The 19,264-nt window shown below is 45.5% G+C and overlaps 1 protein-coding gene across 5 annotated transcripts in view; it reads left to right on the forward strand.

The window, feature by feature from the left end:
- The first annotated feature begins 385 nt into the window (after positions 1 to 385).
- The window catches only part of rrm1 (ribonucleotide reductase M1 polypeptide), a 40,605-nt gene continuing 21,726 nt past the window's right edge, over positions 386 to 19,264 (forward strand). The window contains exons 1-11 of one of the 5 annotated variants that reach the window (XM_072262437.1): positions 393 to 493; positions 820 to 879; positions 3,711 to 3,799; positions 5,066 to 5,243; positions 8,861 to 8,961; positions 9,523 to 9,582; positions 12,600 to 12,639; positions 14,093 to 14,255; positions 15,264 to 15,405; positions 18,071 to 18,154; positions 19,055 to 19,216. In XM_072262437.1, the coding sequence (XP_072118538.1) occupies positions 858 to 879; positions 3,711 to 3,799; positions 5,066 to 5,243; positions 8,861 to 8,961; positions 9,523 to 9,582; positions 12,600 to 12,639; positions 14,093 to 14,255; positions 15,264 to 15,405; positions 18,071 to 18,154; positions 19,055 to 19,216 (1,041 nt within the window). In that variant the 5' untranslated portion in view covers positions 393 to 493; positions 820 to 857. The other 4 variants (XM_072262439.1, XM_072262438.1, XM_072262440.1 and 1 more) reach the window with 4 other exon arrangements.

Here is a 19,264-nt window from a genome sequence, read left to right on the forward strand (position 1 = left end):
AGATCTCTGCATGGACATTGAACCCATGACTCACTACTTTCTGTGTACATTACTTTTTTAATTTAAGTATTACACTTTTGTATCTTATTACACTGTACTCCTGCTGCAGGAACAACACCTTTGACTGTATGGGCCAGTTATGTTCAGTGTGACTGCAGCCGAGACCGAAGCCCAGCTATATTAACACCACACCAGTCTCAGGTTTAACTGGGTTTGCAGGCCCCGCGTTGCCCTAGCAACGGAATCCAAGCGGGCTCCATCCTGATTGGCGGGCGATGAGTTCCACTGCAATTGGTCGAGAGGAGGCTATCTTTGGTTCTATTGGCTACTGCCGAGAGGAAAGCCGGTCGCCGATTGGCTGCGACGCTGATAAATAGTCCGGCGGGAAACGGCGAGCGCGCGTTGAAGTTGGCGAGCTGCTGGTCCGGTGTCTTCCCGTAGTTCGGACTCGCGATCCCCGCAGGCCCCGGCATCATGTTCGTCATCAAGAGAGGTACTGACCCCAGCATCCCCGCCGGCCGCGGGCGCACGGAGGAGGGCTGAGGGTGTCTGTTGTAGGCCTCGGTCAGGGTGGGAGCCGGGTGACCGGGCGGCTGTGGTGGTCAGCGGAGGCCGCTTGGGGCTGTGCGCGGTCTGGCCCTGTCCCCGGAGTGTGTGGAGGGGGGAGAAGAGACGGGTGACGGGTGGAGAGCGAGGCGAGGGAAAGCAGGTTCCATACCGCGGGCGCCCTGCAAGGCCCCGGCCTTGCAGCCTGCCCTGTGGGCGAATCACCGGGATATATTGACGTTTATTATTGTTTTCTTGTTTCTTTGTGTTTAGTGTGGATGCCCGCAAGAAAGTGAATCTTAGGGTTGGATATGACGGCATGTATGTGCTTTGGTAACATGAATTTATTTTGAACTTTGAACTTGGCAGGTACGTGGGTAGGAAAGATTTAGAGGGTATGGGCTACACTAAACCTACAGCACAATGCAGTACAGGCCCTTCGGCCCACAGTGCTGTGCTGAACATGTACTTACCTGGGGTTACCCATAGCCCTGTTTCTAGGCTCCATGTAACAACAGGTTCAGGAAGATAGCTTGGTTAGATGGTACGCTTCAGGGGAGTCAGTACTGTACGAATGCATGGGATGAGTTAATCTGTGAGATGGTAGGGCATAGGAGCAGAGTTAGGCCATCCAGTCCATTGAGTCTGCTCATCATGGCTGATTTATTATTGTCTCCCCGTGATAGCTCTCTTGCCGAATCCCCAGGTCAATCTGAGTGTCCAATTGAGACAGGGTCGGGAGACAGGGTCCGTAGTTGCCCTTGCGGCTCAGTTCAGAATCAGGGTTGGCGCCTCCAGGCAGAGGAGACTGGAAGCTGGGACAGCTCGCAGCCTGCTGGATGAACTCGGCAGGTCATGCAGCATCCGTGGGGGGAGGATATTTGAGATGTGGCGACATACAGTATCTGGTTTGATGAGAAGCGTTGAACTTTTTGAGCTTTAGGGGTCACCGTCCTGGGGCGAGGGGCGGGGGGTTACCGTAGACACCTAGGCCGTTTGGCCTACTGAGTCTGTGTTTATTACCCCGCTGAGAGCCACCTCACAACATCCGGGGGTCGGAGCAGAGGGTCTGCCTGCTCCCTCCGGCGCCGTACCCATGGGTATTGTACCGGTGGATGGAGAGGACGGAGCGGCGCCCCGAGGCCCCTCCCTCCGGCCGTGACCTGTCACTGATTCGGGATATCACGGGGAAGCGGATGGACTTTGAGATCGGACGCTCAGCAATCACCGCTGGTGTGGGGTGTGGGCTGGGGATCCGGAGGTCCGGCGGCCCGCGCCCGGGTTCCCGTCCCTTTGTTTGCCCTCTCCGGCCGTTTGCGCTTCAATTTGGCGGCAACCGGCGAGGCGGAGCCAATCGCAGGGCCGACCAATCCCCTTCCGCTGCAGGCCGGCGGAGCCAATCGCAGGGCCCGACCAATCCCCTTCCGCTGCAGGCCGGCGGAGCCAATCGCAGGGCCCGACCAATCCCCTTCCGCTGCAGGCCGGCGGAGCCAATCGTAGGGCCCGACCAATCCCCTTCCGCTGCAGGCCGGCGGAGCCAATCGCTGGGCCCGACCCCTGACATTCCTTTATACAGGCAGATACATATAACAATTACAGCATGGAAACCGGCCATCTCTTCCCTTCTAGCCTGTGCCGAACTCACTCTCACCTAGTCCCACCTTGGGGTTGCCTGGCTCTAGTTCTAATGTTTATGTACTACAGTTCAGCGTTCAACATCATCATCATCCCGCAGTACTTACCAACAATGACCAGCCCATCAACGCTCTCTCACTATTTTGCGCTTTAGTCTACTATTATTGATCTTTATTGCTCTATAGTCTACACATTCTCTCATTGGGCTGAGATAGCTAAACAATCTAAAATCCCTCTGGGCTTGGGAGCCAAAACTGCACAATGTTCCAGGTGCTGTCCCTTGTCTTCTATAAATGTAGTTGAGCAGTAAAATGAAAGTCGTGCATTAACTTGTAATTTACACCAAAAGAATCAAAGCTGCCCACAGTCCGCTCTGCACTCAATTGGCTGACTTATTCCTCTCAACCCCATTCTTCTGCCTTCTCCCCATAACCTTTGATGCCCTGACTAGTCAACCTATCAACCTCTGACTCGAATATACTTGAAGACTTGGCCTCCAGTCAACTGAGGCAATGAATTCCACAGATTCACCATCCTCTGGCAGGGCAGATATAGGAACTAAGGGTTTTTGGAATGAGAGTGTACCAGTTGCTAGAAGTTCCATATTTTATTGGAAAGTGCCAAAGAAGCATTAATAGCTCATTCAGCTGCTTGTAGTTTTACCTCATTAAATTGCACCTAGCATAGCTTTGCCTGTAGACGGAACCTGCCCTCATTCCATGAAGCCTCTGTATTCCTCTCCCAGGCCATACCTCATTTTGTGTCATCACACTTGATTGGATACATTCTACTTGGCGAACAACTTGGACCTGAGCCTGTGGCACACACAGTTTCCTTCCTTTCATCCATGTTAACTATCCAGCTCTTATTATTCTTTGAATACCCTGTACCTCGAGTTCAGGTTTGTCATTCAACCATACACACGTGTAACTAAATGAAACAGCATTCATCTGGGACCACAGGGCACAGCACAGTACATATATCACATAGCACATCAGATAGTACTAACAGATAAAAAAGTACAAGTTGTTAAACATAACAATACTGGTGCTGTCACAAATGTGCACTGGGTGGCAGCAGGGTATTTAGAAATCAGTGAGGAGAGGTGGGAGTAAGGAAAATAAGCTGTAGCCCATCCTACCAGTCATTGTTCGTGTATTGTACCTTCTGCCTGACTAGGAGGTCAAAGGAGGAGCCCTTGACACTGCAGAGGGCTCTGAGAACAGTGCTTCCAGTATATGTTCTAGATGTGGGGTGGTAGAGGGAGAAGAGTGTCTGTGGAGTGCAGTGCTTGAGTGTACAGGGATGCTGGCATCATTTAAGTGTCAATGTGGGCACTTGAGTCCCCGAGGCATGGATGCTGTGAGCCAAGCAGTGGAAGATGGGAAGCTGGGCTTGCACCAGTTGATGTGGTGGACTGTTCTGTTTCCATGCTGTATGATTCAGTGAGTTTCACACAAATGCTGTTGTTGCTACATGGTGTGACCGCCCAGAAAAGCAATCTTTACCTGTGGTGTTCTGTTTTGCAGATGGTCGTCAGGAGAGAGTCATGTTTGACAAGATTACTTCCCGGATCCAGAAGCTCTGTTATGGTCTGAATCCTGAATTTGTAGATCCAGTGAGTGGCTAATTATGTTCATAGTTGCTGGGCAATCACAGCTAAAGATGAATTCCAAAATTAAATCCATTTTGTAAATACATGACTTTGCAGGGAAATTGATACTACGAGTGCTAAACCATGTCCTCTCTCTGTCCTTGCAAAATCAAAGTTCTTTGCTATTACTGTAGCCTATTTGTAGTTAGTGTCAAAGATCGTAAAAACAAATCCACCATCTGCAACTAGCATTAGCATAACACTTTACAGTGCCAACTATCCGAAGATAAGTTCAATTCCCGCTGTTGTCTATAAGGAGTTAGTACATTCTCTGCATGACTGTGTGGGTTTCCTTTCGGTACTCCAGCTTCCTCCCACATTCCAAAATCGTACAGGTTAGTGTTAGTTGTGAGCATACTAACCATGGAGACACTTCTGGGCACATCCTTGGGAAGTGTTGGTTATTGATGCAAACAATACAGATTTCACTGCATGTGATGAATAAAGCTAATCTCTAATGGAGGCATGGTGGAATTCGATCAGCTGCGGTGTTTTAACTCTGGAAAGGGTGTTAGAAGTAGGGGTCAATTCAACCATAAGCTCTGTATTAGTGATTTGATCGTCAACAGTGCCTTGGGTGCCTCTGCTCCCTCCCTAGGGCCTGGGCACAAATTCAAGGCTGATACTTGCAGTTCTAGATTGTCAGAAATGCTTAAAGTCTATTTCAAAGATGACAACGCCATTTCTAGGATACCTAGCCTCAATAACCCTGACATTTCTTACTTCTGCACTGTTGCAGAAAACGGTCGGTATTCTGATCATGTTGCTGCTGTGGGAAATTGTAATGCACTGATTGGCTTCTACGATTTTGTCATACTGATGATGACATTTTAAAAGAATGTATGTTTCATAGAACATAGAATAGTACAGCACAGTACAGGCCCTTCAGCCCACAATGTTGTGCCGACCCTCAAACACTGCCTCCCATATAAGCCCCCACCTTAGATTCCTCCATATACCTGTCTAGTAGTCTCTTAAACTTCACTAGTGTATCTACCTCCACCACTGACTCAGGCAGTGCATTCCACGCACCAACCACTTTGGAGTGCCTTCAGGAATGAGTGTTTTCACAAGCTTTAGATGAGGCTCTGCTACTGCTACTAGGGCTTGGTCTTGGGGAGATGCTCATTTGGAGCCAGGATGGAGTTCTTGTTCTGTGAAATGAAGACAACTGGTTTTACACCAGCTGTTGGAGGTGTACACAGCAGCTGATTTGATTTCTTGTTACAGGCACAGATCACGATGAAGGTGATTCAAGGCCTGTACAGTGGTGTTACAACTGTTGAATTGGATACGTTGGCCTCAGAAACAGCTGCTACCATGACAACCAAACATCCGGACTATGCAATTCTGGCTGCACGAATTGCAGTCTCCAATCTGCACAAGGAAACCAAAAAAGTGTTCTCTGGTGAGTACCACGAAATTGACAAACAGCCAGTCATAGAGTAGTCTTCTTCAGCCCATCACCTCTGCTGAGGCAGAGGCTGCCGACAGCAGCTCACTAGACTCCTCTGTCCTGGGGCGAAGGTTGATCATCCCTATTGTTTCTGCTTTCACCACATGACTTTACGCCTTTATCCATTTTGTATTTTAATTAGCAATACAGCATGAAGTCCCGCCTTCGAGCCATGCTGTCCCAGCAATCTCCAACAAACCAGATTAACCCTGACCTAATCCCGGATGACCAAGTAACCTACTTGGTGTGTCTTTGGACTGTGGGAGGAAAGCGGCGCCCCTGAGAAAAAGCCATACATTTCATGGGGAGGATGTATAAGACTTCTTACAGGCTGTGTCAGAATTGAGCTCCAAACTCCAGCACATCCTGAGTTGTAACAACGTTGTACTGAGCACTATGCTCCTGTGGTGAGAGGAAGAATCTTTTAGGAGATGATTCTTCCTCTCCTAGGACTGAGGACTCTGGAGTTTTCCACAGCTCTGGGTTACTAGCCCTATGCCCAACCTTCCTTTCACAACCAGGCTTGGGACTGTCCCTGGTGGAGTTGTCATAGAAATGACACAGAAATAGACCCTTCAGCCTGTCCCATCCATTCTGCATTTGTCCACATTAGGGGCAGCGCGGTAGTGTAGCAGGTAGCATGACATGACCGCACCGTCGACCCTGGCTTCATATCTCACAGACGCGGGTTTCTTCTCACGTTTCAAAGATGTGGTGTTATTACGATAATTGGTTACATGGGTGGAATCGGGCATAACAGTCTTATTGGGCCAGAAAGACCTGTTATGGGCTATATCTGTCAATCAGCCTCGTTTGTTCAAGTATCCCACTGAATTGTCTTCTGACTTTTATGTGATGCCACCACTTCCTCTGGCAGTGTGTTCTAGGTACCAACAACTCAGTATAAAACCAGATTTTCCCTCAAATCCCCTCTTAAAACATCCTTTGATATACCTATGCCCTTTTCGTTGTTGCTACCCTATACCATGGGGGAAAATTCTGACCTCCTCCCCATTTATACGCACCGAAAGAATGAATGTGTTACGTAGGTGTAGGCCATTCAGCCCAACATGTCTATGCCAAGCATCCTGCAACATCTGGGCGGGTAGCTCAGTTACCAAGGTTATTATAGACAGTTTGATAATTACCAGACTACAAGGCCTTTGAAGGGTATGATTGTGATGGGATGCAAGTCGATTGTGATTTTGTAAGAGGGGCTGGTCAGTGGTAGGCAAAAAATCAAAGGCGCAGGAGCAGAATTAGGCCATTTCGCCCATTGAGTCTGCTCTGCCATGTCATGACTGATCTCAGCCTCAGTCTCCTGCTTTCTCCCCATATCTCTTTATGCCCCAATTAATCAACCTCTGCTTTAAATATACATACAGACTTTGCCTCTACAGCTGCCTGTGGCAGTGAATTCCACAGATCCAGCATTCTCTGCCTAATGAAATTCCTCCATCTCCGTTCTAAAAGGACGTCCCTCTATTCTGAGGCTGTGCCCTCTGGTCTTGGATTCTCCCATCATAGGAACCATCACATCACAGAGGACCTCACGTGGTCTGTACACACCAGCTGTGTGATGAAAAAGGCACAACAGCGCCTCTTTCACCTCAGATAGTTGAGGAAGTTTGGTATGGGCCCCCAAATCCCAAGAACTTTCTACAGGGGCATAATTGAGAGCATTCTGACTGGCTACATCACTGCCTGGTATGAGAACTGTACTTCCCTTAATCGCAGGACTCTGCCGAGAATGGTGTGGACAGCCCAGCGCATCTATAGTTGTGAACTTCCCATGAATCAGGACATTTACAAAGACAGGTGTGTGAAAAGGGCTTGAAGGATCATTGGGGACCCGAGTCACCCCAACCACAATCTATTTCAGCTGCTACCATCTGGGAAACAGTACCGCAGCATAAAAGCCAGGATCAACAGGCTCCGGGACAGCTTCTTCCACCAGGCCATCAGACTGGTTAACTCAAGCTGATTTGAGTGGATTTCTATGTTATATTGACTTCTATTTATTATAAATTATTATGATTACACATTGCACATTTAGACAGAGATGTAAGGTAAAGATTTTCGCTCATGTATGTGAAGGATGGAAGAAATCCACCCTGCTCTGCTGGGGGAAAAGCTGACAGCGATGCAGGTGGATACTCCCCTGGTGTCATGGATTCTTGATTACCTGACTGGCAGACCACAGTACGTGTGCTTGCAACACTGTGTGTCCGACAGAGTGATCAGCAGCACTGGGGCTCCACAGGGGACTGTCTTGTCTCCCTTTCTCTTCACCATTTACACCTCGGACTTCAATGACTGCACAGAGTCTTGTCATCTTCAGAACTTTTCTGATGACTCTGCCATAGTTGGATGCATCAGCAAGGGAGATGAGGCTGAATACAGGGCTACGGTAGGAAACTTTGTCACATGGTGTGAGCAGAATTATCTGCAGCTTAATGTGAAAAAGACTAAGGAGCTGGTGGTAGACCTGAGGAGAGCTAAGGCACCGGTGACCCCTGTTTCCATCCAGGGGGTCAGTGTGGACATGGTGGAGGATTACAAATACCTGGGGATACGAATTGACAATAAACTGGACTGGTCAAAGAACACTGAGGCTGTCTACAAGAAGGGTCAGAGCCATCTCTATTTCCTGAGGAGACTGAGGTCCTTTAACATCTGCCAGACGATGCTGAGGATGTTCTGCGAGTCTGTGGTGGCCAGTGCTGTCATGTTTGCTGTTGTGTGCTGGGGCAGCAGGCTGAGGGTAGCAGACACCAACAGAATCAACAAGCTCGTTTGTAAGGCCAGTGATGTTGTAGGGATGGATCTGGACTCTCTCACGGTGGTGTCTGAAAAGAGGATGCTGTCTAAGTTGCATGCCATCTTGGTCAATGTCTCCCATCCACTACATAATGTACTGGTTGGGCACAGGAGTACATTCAGCCAGAGACTCATTCCACTGAGATGCAGCACGGAGCGTCATAGGAAGTCATTCCTGCCTGTGGCCATCAAACTTTACAACTCCTCCCTTGGAGGGTCAGACACCCTGAGCCAATAGGCTGGTCCAGGATTTATTTCATAATTTACATATTACTATTTATGGTTCTATTACTATTTATTGTGCAACTGTAACGAAAACCAATTTCCCCTGGGATCAATAAAGTATGACTATGACTAAATAAAGTCAATTCAATTCAATTTAATCAAGGCCTTTCACCATTCAATAGGTTTCAAGGAGGTCACCCCTCATTCATCTGAATTCCAGTGAATACAGGCCCAAATCTCATGTAACACTATCACAGCAGTTGCTGTAAGATCGGAGTTCAATTTCTGCTGCTGTCTAAGTTTGTATGGTCTCCCCGTGATTGTGCTAGTTTCTTTCCACATTACAAAGACTTGTGTTGTGGTTAGTGATTGGCGGGCATACTTTGTTAGTGCTGGAAGTGTGATGACGGTTGTGGGCTGCCCTGCACAAGCTTTGCTGATTTGATTTGACACAATCTACACACTTCACTGCATGTTTCAATGTATGTGTGACAAATAAAGCTAATCTCTGTTTTGTTTTCCAGATGTCATGGAAGATCTGTACAACTATGTGAACTCTCTAACTAACAACCATTCGCCCATGATTTCTAAGGAAACCTTTGATATTGTGCTTGAAAATAAAGATGTAAGTGGGGTTCTCTGCTAAAGATATCTGATTTAATGGTGAGATGTGGAGATGCTGACTTGAGCAGATTTTGTTTATTGCCACCATGTTCACCAAGCTGTCCATACTTGAGGTCTGCTTTGTCAATATAGTCAGAGCACCACAGCACAGAAACAGATCCTCCATCCTATCTAGTCCATCGACCTGCACCCAGGCCATGGCCCTCCATGCCCCTCTTATCCACGTACCTACGCAAATTACTCTAAATGGTGAAATCGACTTAGAGTTGCACAAAATCAAAGTTCAAAGAATCTCCAGCATCTGCAGAATTCCTCTCGTTTGCATTCAAAGTAAATATATTAGCATATACAGCCTTGAGATTCATTTTCTTTTGAGCATTCACATTAAGTACAGAGAAACACAATAGAATCAATGAAAAACTGCGCACAAGACAGGCAAACAACCAATACGCAAAATATAAGTAGAAGAAGTAGTGATAACTAAATCATAAATATTGGGGAAATGAGATGAAGAATCCTTGAAGTCCATGGGTACTAATGAACTACTGTTCTTGCTCTTCAGCGTCTAAATTCTGCCATCATCTACGACCGGGACTTCTCCTATAATTTCTTTGGATTCAAGGTAGGTTTTCTTTCCAGAGCAATTGCTGGGTATCAGAGAATTTCGCCAGTATTGGTCAGGAGCTTGCAAAGGCTGATAGGGGTAGATTGTTTGCAGGCAAAGGGAACACGGGGAAGTGAGAAGCTTTTTAAGGTGATAAACTGAGAACTTGATGTCTGCGTGTTCCTGTTAGAGTGAAGGGCAAGAATGGTAGGAGGACCCATGGGTCAAATTCAAGCAGCTCAGGTTGAGTACAAGGGAGGCAGAAGTATACTTGAAGTAAATCAGGAGGGCAAAAAGAGATCGTGAAATAACTTTGGCAAAGATGATTAAGGTATTTTAAGGAGGGAAGAACCTGAGGAGAAAGGTGAAGACTCCAGAACTAGGAAAAGTAAATGGGGAAGTCTTGAGGATAGTCTGCATTTCAGTAGGGGGCTGGTGCAGGATGTCTTAGAGGGTATGAAGGTAGACAAATCTCCAGGAACTGATCAGGTTTATCCAAGAACACAAGGAGGCTAGAGAAGAAATTGAGAACCCTGTTTGAGAGACTTGTGTCAGGAAAGTTGATGAGGGCAGGGTGGGCTTCATTAAGGTCTTCTGGGGTTCCATTTGTCAGGCTACCTGGAGAAGTTAGATTATGTGGAATCTATGGCGAACTGGCCAGTTGTATACACAACAAACACAAAGTGTTGGAGGAACTCAGCAGGTCAAGCAGCATCTATGGAGATGATTAAATAGTCAATGTTTTGGGCTGAGACCTTAATTCGGGGCTGAAAAGTAAGGGGGAAGATGCTAGAATATAAAGGTGGGGGGAGGTGGAATGGAGCACAAGCGAGGTGATAGGTGAAGCCATGTAGTAAATGGTAAAGGGCTGGGGAAGAAGGACTCTGGTAAAAATGGACCATGGGAGAAGACGAAGAAGGGACACCAAGGGACGAAGATAGGCAGGTGAGGAGAAGAGGTAAGAGGCCAGAGTGCGAAATAGAAGAAGAGGAGAACATTTTTACTAAAAGGACAAATCGATGTTCATTCATCAGGCTTGGAAGCTACCCAGATGGGATACGAAGTGTTGCATGTCCACCCCGAAAGTGGCTTCGTTATGGCAGAACATGTCGGATTGGGGATAGGAATTGAAATGTTTGGCCACTGGGAAGTTCTGCGTTTTGCAGATGGAGCAGAGCTTGACAAAACAGTTCCAGTGATGGTAGAAGGTTGTTTCAGACTGAAGCCCCATGACTGGGAGAGTCCTGGGTCGGTGCTAGGTTAATTGTTTCAGCTTTATCAATTATTTGGAAGTACAAAGCATGATTGGTGAGTTTGCAGATGATATTAAAATGGATTGTATAGTGGACAATGAAGGTTATCTGAAGTTGTAATGGATCAGCTGAGTGATAGCAAATGGGCTTTAAGTGGGATAAGTGAGAGGTGTTGCATTTGACAAAGCCAAATCCAGATAGGACTTTAATAGTAAACACCATGGCCTTGGGGAATGCTGTGGAACAGAGGGACTTTGGAGTAAAAGTACATGGTACCTAGAATATGGAGTCACAGGTAGATTGAGTGGTGAAGAAGGCTTTGGACAAGCTGGCGTTCAAAGTAAATGTGAGTGGTAAGTTTTTTTTAACTCAGTCATGTATGCCTGGAATGTGCTGCCTTGGGAGGTGGTAGATGCAAGTACATTAGAGGCTTTTAAGAGGTGTTTGGAAAGGCACATGGATGTAAGGAAGATGGAAGGATATGGATATTGTGTAGGGATTAGTGTTTAGGTGTTTTTGATTGCTTTTTAGGTGGCTTGGCATAACATTGTACGCTGAATGACCTGATCCAGTGCTGTACTGTTCTTTGTTAAATTTATTACCTAAGTGCATATTACACCATATACAACCCTGAGATTCATCTTGTGGACATTCACAGTGAATACTAGAAACATAATAGAACCAATGAAAGACTGCACCCAATGAGTTGGACAAACAATCAATGTGCAAAAGACAACAATCTATGCAAAATAGAAAAAAGCAATAATACGTAAATAGGCAACAAATATCAAGATTGAGATGAAAAGTCCCTGAAAGCAAGTCCATAGGTTGTGGAAACAGTTCGATGATGGGGCAAGTGAAGTTGAGTGAAGGTATCTCCTTTGGTTCAAGAGCCTGATGGTTGGGGAGTAATAACTGTTCCTGAACCTGGTGGTGAGAGTCCAGAGGCTCCATCAGTCAGGGCACTAAGTATAAAAGTTAAGATGTCATAGTGTGGTTGTACAGGATGCTGGTGAAGCTGCACTTGGAGCATTGTGTTCCTTTTTAAGTCGCTCTGCTACAGGAAATCTGTACCCTTTCCAGTTTAATAAGATTTACAAGGAAGCTTAGGGACTGAGTTATAGGGAGAGGTTGGACAGGCTAGGATTTTATTCCTTACAGCATAGGAAACTGAGAGGTGATCCTGTAGAGTTGGATAGATTCATGGGGGGGGGGGGGAGTGGAATGAAGCTACCCAGATGGAATACAAGGTGTTGCATGGCCACCCCGAAAGTGGCCTCGCAACAACATGTCAGAACATGTCGGATTGGGGATAGGAATTGAAATGGTTGGCCGCTGGGAAGTTCTGCATTTTGCAGATGGAACAGAGGAGCTTGACAAAAGAGGATGAATGTGTCATGGATGCCTGGAATGTGCTGTCTGTTGTTGTAGAGGCAAATACATTGCAGGCTTTCAAGGTGAATTTTTAAATGAAAGGCTGGTGTCTGTGAATATACTAAAGAAAGTCGTAAAGACAGGTGTGATATCAGTTCAAAAGACAGTTGGAGAGGTACATGGACTGGAAAAGTTTAAAAGGTTACATAAAAAATGGCAAATGGCACCTTGATCAGTATGGATCAGTTAGGCTGAAGGGCCTGTTCCTGTTCTCTGACTGATTTGTAAACACTGGAAAATGGGACCTTGATCAGCATGAGGTAGTTGGGCTGAAAGGCCTGTTTCCGGCTGTGATTGATTTGTTGCAGTGCCCTTGTGTGATACCTTCTTCCTGATGTTTCTTCACAGACTTTAGAACGTTCTTATCTGCTCAAGATCAATGGCAAAGGTATGTGTTTTCCAGGTGCACTGATTCCTCTCACATTCCGAAGATGTATGGTTAGGGTTATGGGCACGTTCTTGTCGGAAGCATGGTGGTCTGCCCCAACTCGTATTCTGACTATACTTGTTGATGCAAAACAATGCATTTCACTGTGTTTTGATGTACATGTGGCAAAGCTAGCCTATCTTTGCATTTTAAACTTTTATACAGAGTAATATATTGGAAAATAATAACTTGAAAGACAGGCAGACAAGAAAGCTTTACATCTGTCATAGGAAAAAGGTTGTTCAATGTTACAGTTTGGCATCAGAAAGGTTTAAGGTAATGTGGAAAGTAAACATTGTTTAACATAGAACAGCACAGTACAGATCCTCCTTCCCCATGATGCTTTCTAATTCAGGCAGCATCCTGGTAAATTTCCTCTGCACCCTCTCTAAAGCTTCTACATCATTCCTATAATGAGGCAACCAGAACGGAACACAATATTTCAAGTGTAGTCTAACCAGGGTTTTATAGAACTGCAACATTATAACCCCTCTAGTCTTGAACTCAATCTCCTTACTAATGAAGGCCAACACAGCATACATCTTAACCACCCTATCAACTTGTGCTGGAACTTTTCAGAGATCTATGGACATGAACCCCAAGATGGCTATGTTCCTCCATGCTGTTAAAATTCCTGCCATTAACTGTATTCTGCCTTCAAATTTGGCTTTCCAAAGAGAAGCACTTCACATTTTTCTGGATTGAACACCCTGCCCAGCCCTGCGTCCTGTCAATGTCCCGTTGACAACTCTACCAAACTTCATGTCATCTGCAAACCTATGAACCCACCCTTCTACTTCTCTATTTACAAAAGGGGAAATTTTGTTTGATCACTGGTTATTAGGTTTATTAGTTACATGGGTGTGATTGGGCAACCTGGGCTCATTGGCCCACAGGGCCTGTTAGTGTTGTATTTCCAAACAAATACATAAATTATAAACATTCAGTTTTGAGTACAGAATTGTTTTCCTTAAAGAGTGATGTAGCTGTGTTGGGGGCAGTTAATTGGACTAATACCTGAAGTGGTAGGTTGTCGTATGAGGAAAAGCTAGGCAGGATATGTTTGTATTGACTGGAATTTAGAGATGAGAGAGATCTTGATTGAAGCATCAGATCCCTAGAGGGCCAGAATGGAGAAGATATTTGCTTTTGTCGGTCAATCCAGATTTGGAGGTTCAAGGTAGATGCAGTGAAGTATTTTCACAGATGAGCCTTTCAAGCTGTTTCTTCCTGTGAGGAAGAGAATATTTATATGGTAGGGTAGTAGCAGATGCATATCCAATAACCAGTGAAATTACAATGCAATTGGTTGTATCTTCAATGGTAAAGCAGACTAGTGTTGAAAGACTTCCTGTTCCTCCTCCTTTGTATATTGGTATATTGGTCCAGTTTGATATGTACTGTTGTTTTCTAGTGGCTGAACGGCCCCAGCATATGCTGATGAGGGTCTCTGTTGGAATCCACAAGAATGACATTGATGCTGCCATTGAAACATACAACCTGCTGTCGGAAAAATGGTTCACTCACGCCTCTCCCACCTTGTTCAATGCTGGCACCAACAGGCCTCAACTCTCCAGGTACCTGCTCCTTGGCTCCAAGGCTTGAACACTCATCTCCGCCAAGTCCACCTTCCTAAAAGTACTTTTCATCTCATTATCATTGCCACTGGTGAAGAAAGCCTCCCTCTGCAGCTTTCCCCAACATTCACTCTGGGAAATTTCCTTTCAATCACACAAGACTTAGCTACTGTCTAGAGTTACATTAAAACAGAACAGTACCAGGCCCTTCGGCCCATGATGTTGTTCTGATGCTTTGACTTGGTCCAATATCAATCTAACCCTTCCCTCCTACGCAGTCCTCCATTTTTCTTTCATCCATAGGGTGCCATGGTAGCATAGTGGCTAGAGCGGCACTATTGCAGTTTGAGGCTTTGGGAGTTCGGAGTTCAATTCTGGCATCATTTCTAATAAGTTTGTATCTTCTCCCCGTGACTGTACAGGTTTCCTCCCTCAGTCCAAAGACATGGAATAGTAGGTTAATTGATCACATGGGTGTAATTGGACAGAGTAGGCTCATTGGGCCAGAAGGGCCTGTTGCCGTACTGTATGTCTACACAAATAACTAATAAAAATCCAGTGTATTGTGTACAGAATTGGATTCCTTATTTATGTAAGTGTGTTAGGGGCAGTTAATTGGTCATTGTAAATTGTCCTGACTTTAGGCAGAGTTAAATAGGTGGGCTGCTGGCAGTGTGGTTTGTTATGCCAGAAGGGCCTGTTCCATGCTACATCTCTAAATGTGCCTATCTGTGTTTCTTAAATGTCCCTGATGTATCTGCCTTCACAACCATCCCATGCACACCCTACACAGTTTTTTTTAAAAACTGCCTCTGAATCCCTCCCCCATACTTTCTGCCAATTGCCTTAAAATTATGCAGCGTTGCCCCCCCCCCGCCATATTATCATTTCCACCCTATGGAAAAGTCTTTGACCAATCTATCAACGCCTCTTATGCACCCCTGTCAAGTCACCAGAGTATTGAAGGCCCTTCTCCCTCGTTTGCTTATCCTTCTGTTTGACTTGTAGCTGTTTCCTGCTTTCCATGAGGGATGACAGCATTGAAGGGATTTACGACACCCTGAAGCAGTGTGCTCTGATTTCCAAATCTGCTGGGGGCATTGGTGTTTCCGTGAGCTGCATCCGAGCTACGGGAAGCTACATCGCAGGCGTGAGTATTGTGAAGAGTTGGATTTGTGTAAATACACCCATCGAGGTCCCTTGGAGGCAGAACTGCTCTCCTAGACCAAGACTATCTGTACCTTCAAATCCATGTTTCCCTAGAACTAGAGAGTCTATTTAGCGACAGTGCTCGGGACGAACACAAAAGCTTGTCTTTCCACCAATGTTTGCATAATTCAGATTCATTTATTTATCATGCGTACATTGAAATGTAGCAAAATGTGTCGTTTGTGTTGACAGCTAACACAACCAAAGATGTGCTGGGGGTAGCCCATAAATATCGCCACACATTCCAGCGGTAACATAATGTGCCCACAAAGCTCAGCAGAACTACATAGAACATAACATCAAAGTAACAAAACAAGCCCCTGTTCCCATCCCATTCTCATCACTTTCCCCCCTCAACCCAGGACAGGCCACCTCTGGGCCTCCAACCTCCAGTGGACTTTCAAACGTTGGGCTCCTGACTTCCCCAGAGGACTCACAGGCATCCTATAAAATTACTCAACTCTCCAGCTCTGGCTTCCTTTACGTTATAAATCATACAGCACAGAAACAGGCCCTTCAGCCCAGCTAGCTCATGCCAACAAGATGCCCATAGAAGCTAGCCACTTTTGGGCTATATTCTTCCAAACATTACCTATCTATGAACCCCTCCCAGATTCTCCACTTTCTCTGACAGTTCATTCCCTATGCATACCACGTGTCCCCAGCTCTAATAGCTTCATTTCCTAGCAGGGCTTTGGGCTCTAGGAGTCTCTTCATATGCCTCCTTTCTAAGATGCCATAGGGCTGTACAGCTTGGAAACAGGCCCCATGGCCTACCTTGCTTGTGACAACCAAGTTGTCTGTTCTTTCTTGTATCTCTTAACTTCCTATCCATGCATCTGCTCAAATGGTTTTATTGTACTTGTCTGTACCAGCTTGTTCCATATACCCACTGCCCTCCGTGGAAAACATTGACCCTCAGGTGCTAAAGCAACTGCAAGTGGGGACTTGTCACCAGTTTTAATTTTTTGTGTGCCCCAGCAAGTGCATGTTAACACTCCTCGCTGCAGACCTTATAGGTCCATCCGAAGGTGTAATTGTTTGTCCATTACTACATTTTTTTATGATTGCAAGATGCTAATGTTTGTCATTTAATTTGGCTTTTTTGACACTGATCAATAGAAAAGACTTGTGTCAAAGTGAAATTAATTTTCTACAATTTTGTCTAAATGTATTACAATTATTAAACACAAAATAATTGCATAATTACTCACCCCATTCAAGTCAGTATTTAGTAGATGCACCTTTGGCAGCAATTAAACCCTTGAGTCTGTGAATAGGTCTCTATCAGCTTTGCACATCTGGAAACTGCAAGTTTCTCTCTCCTCTCTCCCCCTCCCCCCCATTCTTTAAAGAACTGTCAGATTGCATGGGGATCATGAGTAAACAGTCCTTTTTAAGTCCAGCCTCAAATTCTCAATTGGATTGAGATCTGGACTCTCATTTGGCTACTCCAGGACATGAACTTTGTAATTTAGCCATTCCTGTGTAGCTTTGGTTTCATGCTTGGGGTCATTGTCTTACTGGAAAATCTTCTTCCGAGTCGCAGTTCTTTCCTCCAGGATTTGCCTGTATTTTGCTGTATTCATTTTACCTTGTACCTTCACAAGCCATCCAGGGCCTGCTGCAGTGAAGCATCCCCACAGCATTTTGTAAGTGAAAAGGGGGTTAGAGTACAGGATAGGAAGGGTTAAATGGTGTATATGACCTGGAAAATATAGCAGGGGCGGGAACTAGACAACAGAACCAGGCACGGTTAGGATGTTGCAACTGCATGCTCATTTCTTAGAATAGAGGTGCTTACTGACCTGTATCTCTGCACGTGAAGCTATTGTGACCATGATGAAATTGCTAACCACAAACCGTCACAAGCGTGGACAGGGGAAACAGGTGCTAACTGAAACCTTTTTTCTCTGGATATAAATGTAACCTTGTACTCATGCTAGGCAGAGCTGATTGCCAGACGCTGTAGAAGCATATGGTGGTTACCTCTCCTCGGATCAAATTAAATAAAGAATTGATCGAGCAAAAACGTGGCCTCTGAGTGTTTTCTCCGACTGAATAACGAATCGGTAAGGACAGCATGATGCAGCCACCACCATCCTTCACACTAGGGATGGTCTGTTTTGATGTGTTTGGCTTATGCCAAACAGCACATTTAGTCTGATGGCCAAAACGCTCAATTTTGGTATCATCAGACCATAGGACCTTCTTCCAGCTGACTTAAGAGTCTCCCACATTCCATCTGACAAACTTTAGCTGAGATTTCATGCAAGTTTTGTCATCAGTGGCTTTCTCTTTGCCACTCTCCCATCTCAGCTTCTGAAGCTTGTAACTCCTCCAGAGTTATCATAGGCCTCTTGGTGGCCTCCCTCACTAGTCCCCTTCTAGCACAGTCATTCAGTTTTTGAGGATGGCCTGTTCTAGGCAGATTTACAGCTGTGCCAAATTGTTTCCATTTCTGGATGACCGACTTCAATGTAATCCAAAGGATATTCAGTGACTTGGAAATGAATTGAATGAAAACAAGAACTTGGTTGAATGAGTATTAAAGTTGAAACGAGCTATTGTTCTGGGTGACCCTTAATGACTGCTTGTCATTTCAGACCAATGGAAGCAGCAATGGCCTTGTACCGATGTTGCGGGTTTACAACAACACTGCTCGTTACGTGGACCAGGGAGGGAACAAGGTAAGTGTTGATGTTCCCGGTTCAGCAGAATGATGTGGCTGGATTATGGGTTATGTCTCCGATCTCAGAGTAATTCAGAATTTGGAGGTATAAGGGGGGCTTGGGAGACCTAGTGCAGGTTTCCCTGAAGATTAGCTTGCAAGTTGAATTCGTAGAAAGGAAGGCAAATGCAAATGTTAGCATTCATTTTGAGAGGACTAAAATGTAAAACACCATGAGACATAGGAGCAGAATTAGACCATTTGGCCCATCAAATCTGGTTTGCCATTCTGTCATGGGATATTTCCCTCTTCATCTCATTTTTCTGCTTCTAACCTTCGATGCCCTGACTAACCATGAACGTATCAACCTCCACTTTAAATATATCCAGTGACTCTGCCTCCGCAGTAGTCTGTAGCAATGAATTCCACAGATTGGAGAGGGTGCAAAGGTCCCAGGAATGAAGACATTAACACTTGAGGGATTGATAGCTGTGGTCCTGTACTCACTGGCGTTTAGAAGAATGAGTAGGGATCTCGTTGAGACCTACTGAATTCTGAAAGGCCTAGACAAGAGTAGATGTGGAAAGGATGTTTCCAGAAAAAAAGGACACAGCTTTAGAACGGAGATGAGGAATTTCATTATCTACAGGGTGGTGAATCTGTGGAATTCATTGCCATAAATGGCTGTCGAGACAAAGTCATTGTGTTTATTTAGAATTGAAGTTCCGTTTGGAAGAGAGCTTGTTTCCAAAATGCATGTGTGTACTTTGAAAAGTTTACAGTTTTAGAGCTGTGTGATGACCACTCTGAACTGTACCTTAGCAACTCTGGCTTTAGCGTCTTGTATTCTTCCCACTGCACTCTCCAGCAAGTTGTGCTGCAAGCCATCTGTCTAATCTGAATTCTGTACCCTCTGCAGCGCCCAGGTGCCTTTGCCATCTACCTGGAGCCCTGGCACATGGATGTTTTTGACTTCCTGGATCTGAAGAAGAACACAGGCAAGGAGGAGCAGCGAGCTCGAGACCTCTTTTATGCCCTTTGGATACCAGACCTCTTCATGAGGCGAGTGGAGAACAACCAAGTGAGTGTCATGGCTCAAGTGAGTTTGGGAAAAAGAACAAAAACTGAC

The sequence above is a fragment of the Mobula birostris genome, chromosome 7 (assembly GCF_030028105.1).
Source record: "Mobula birostris isolate sMobBir1 chromosome 7, sMobBir1.hap1, whole genome shotgun sequence".
NCBI classification, from domain to species: Eukaryota; Metazoa; Chordata; class Chondrichthyes; order Myliobatiformes; family Myliobatidae; genus Mobula; species Mobula birostris.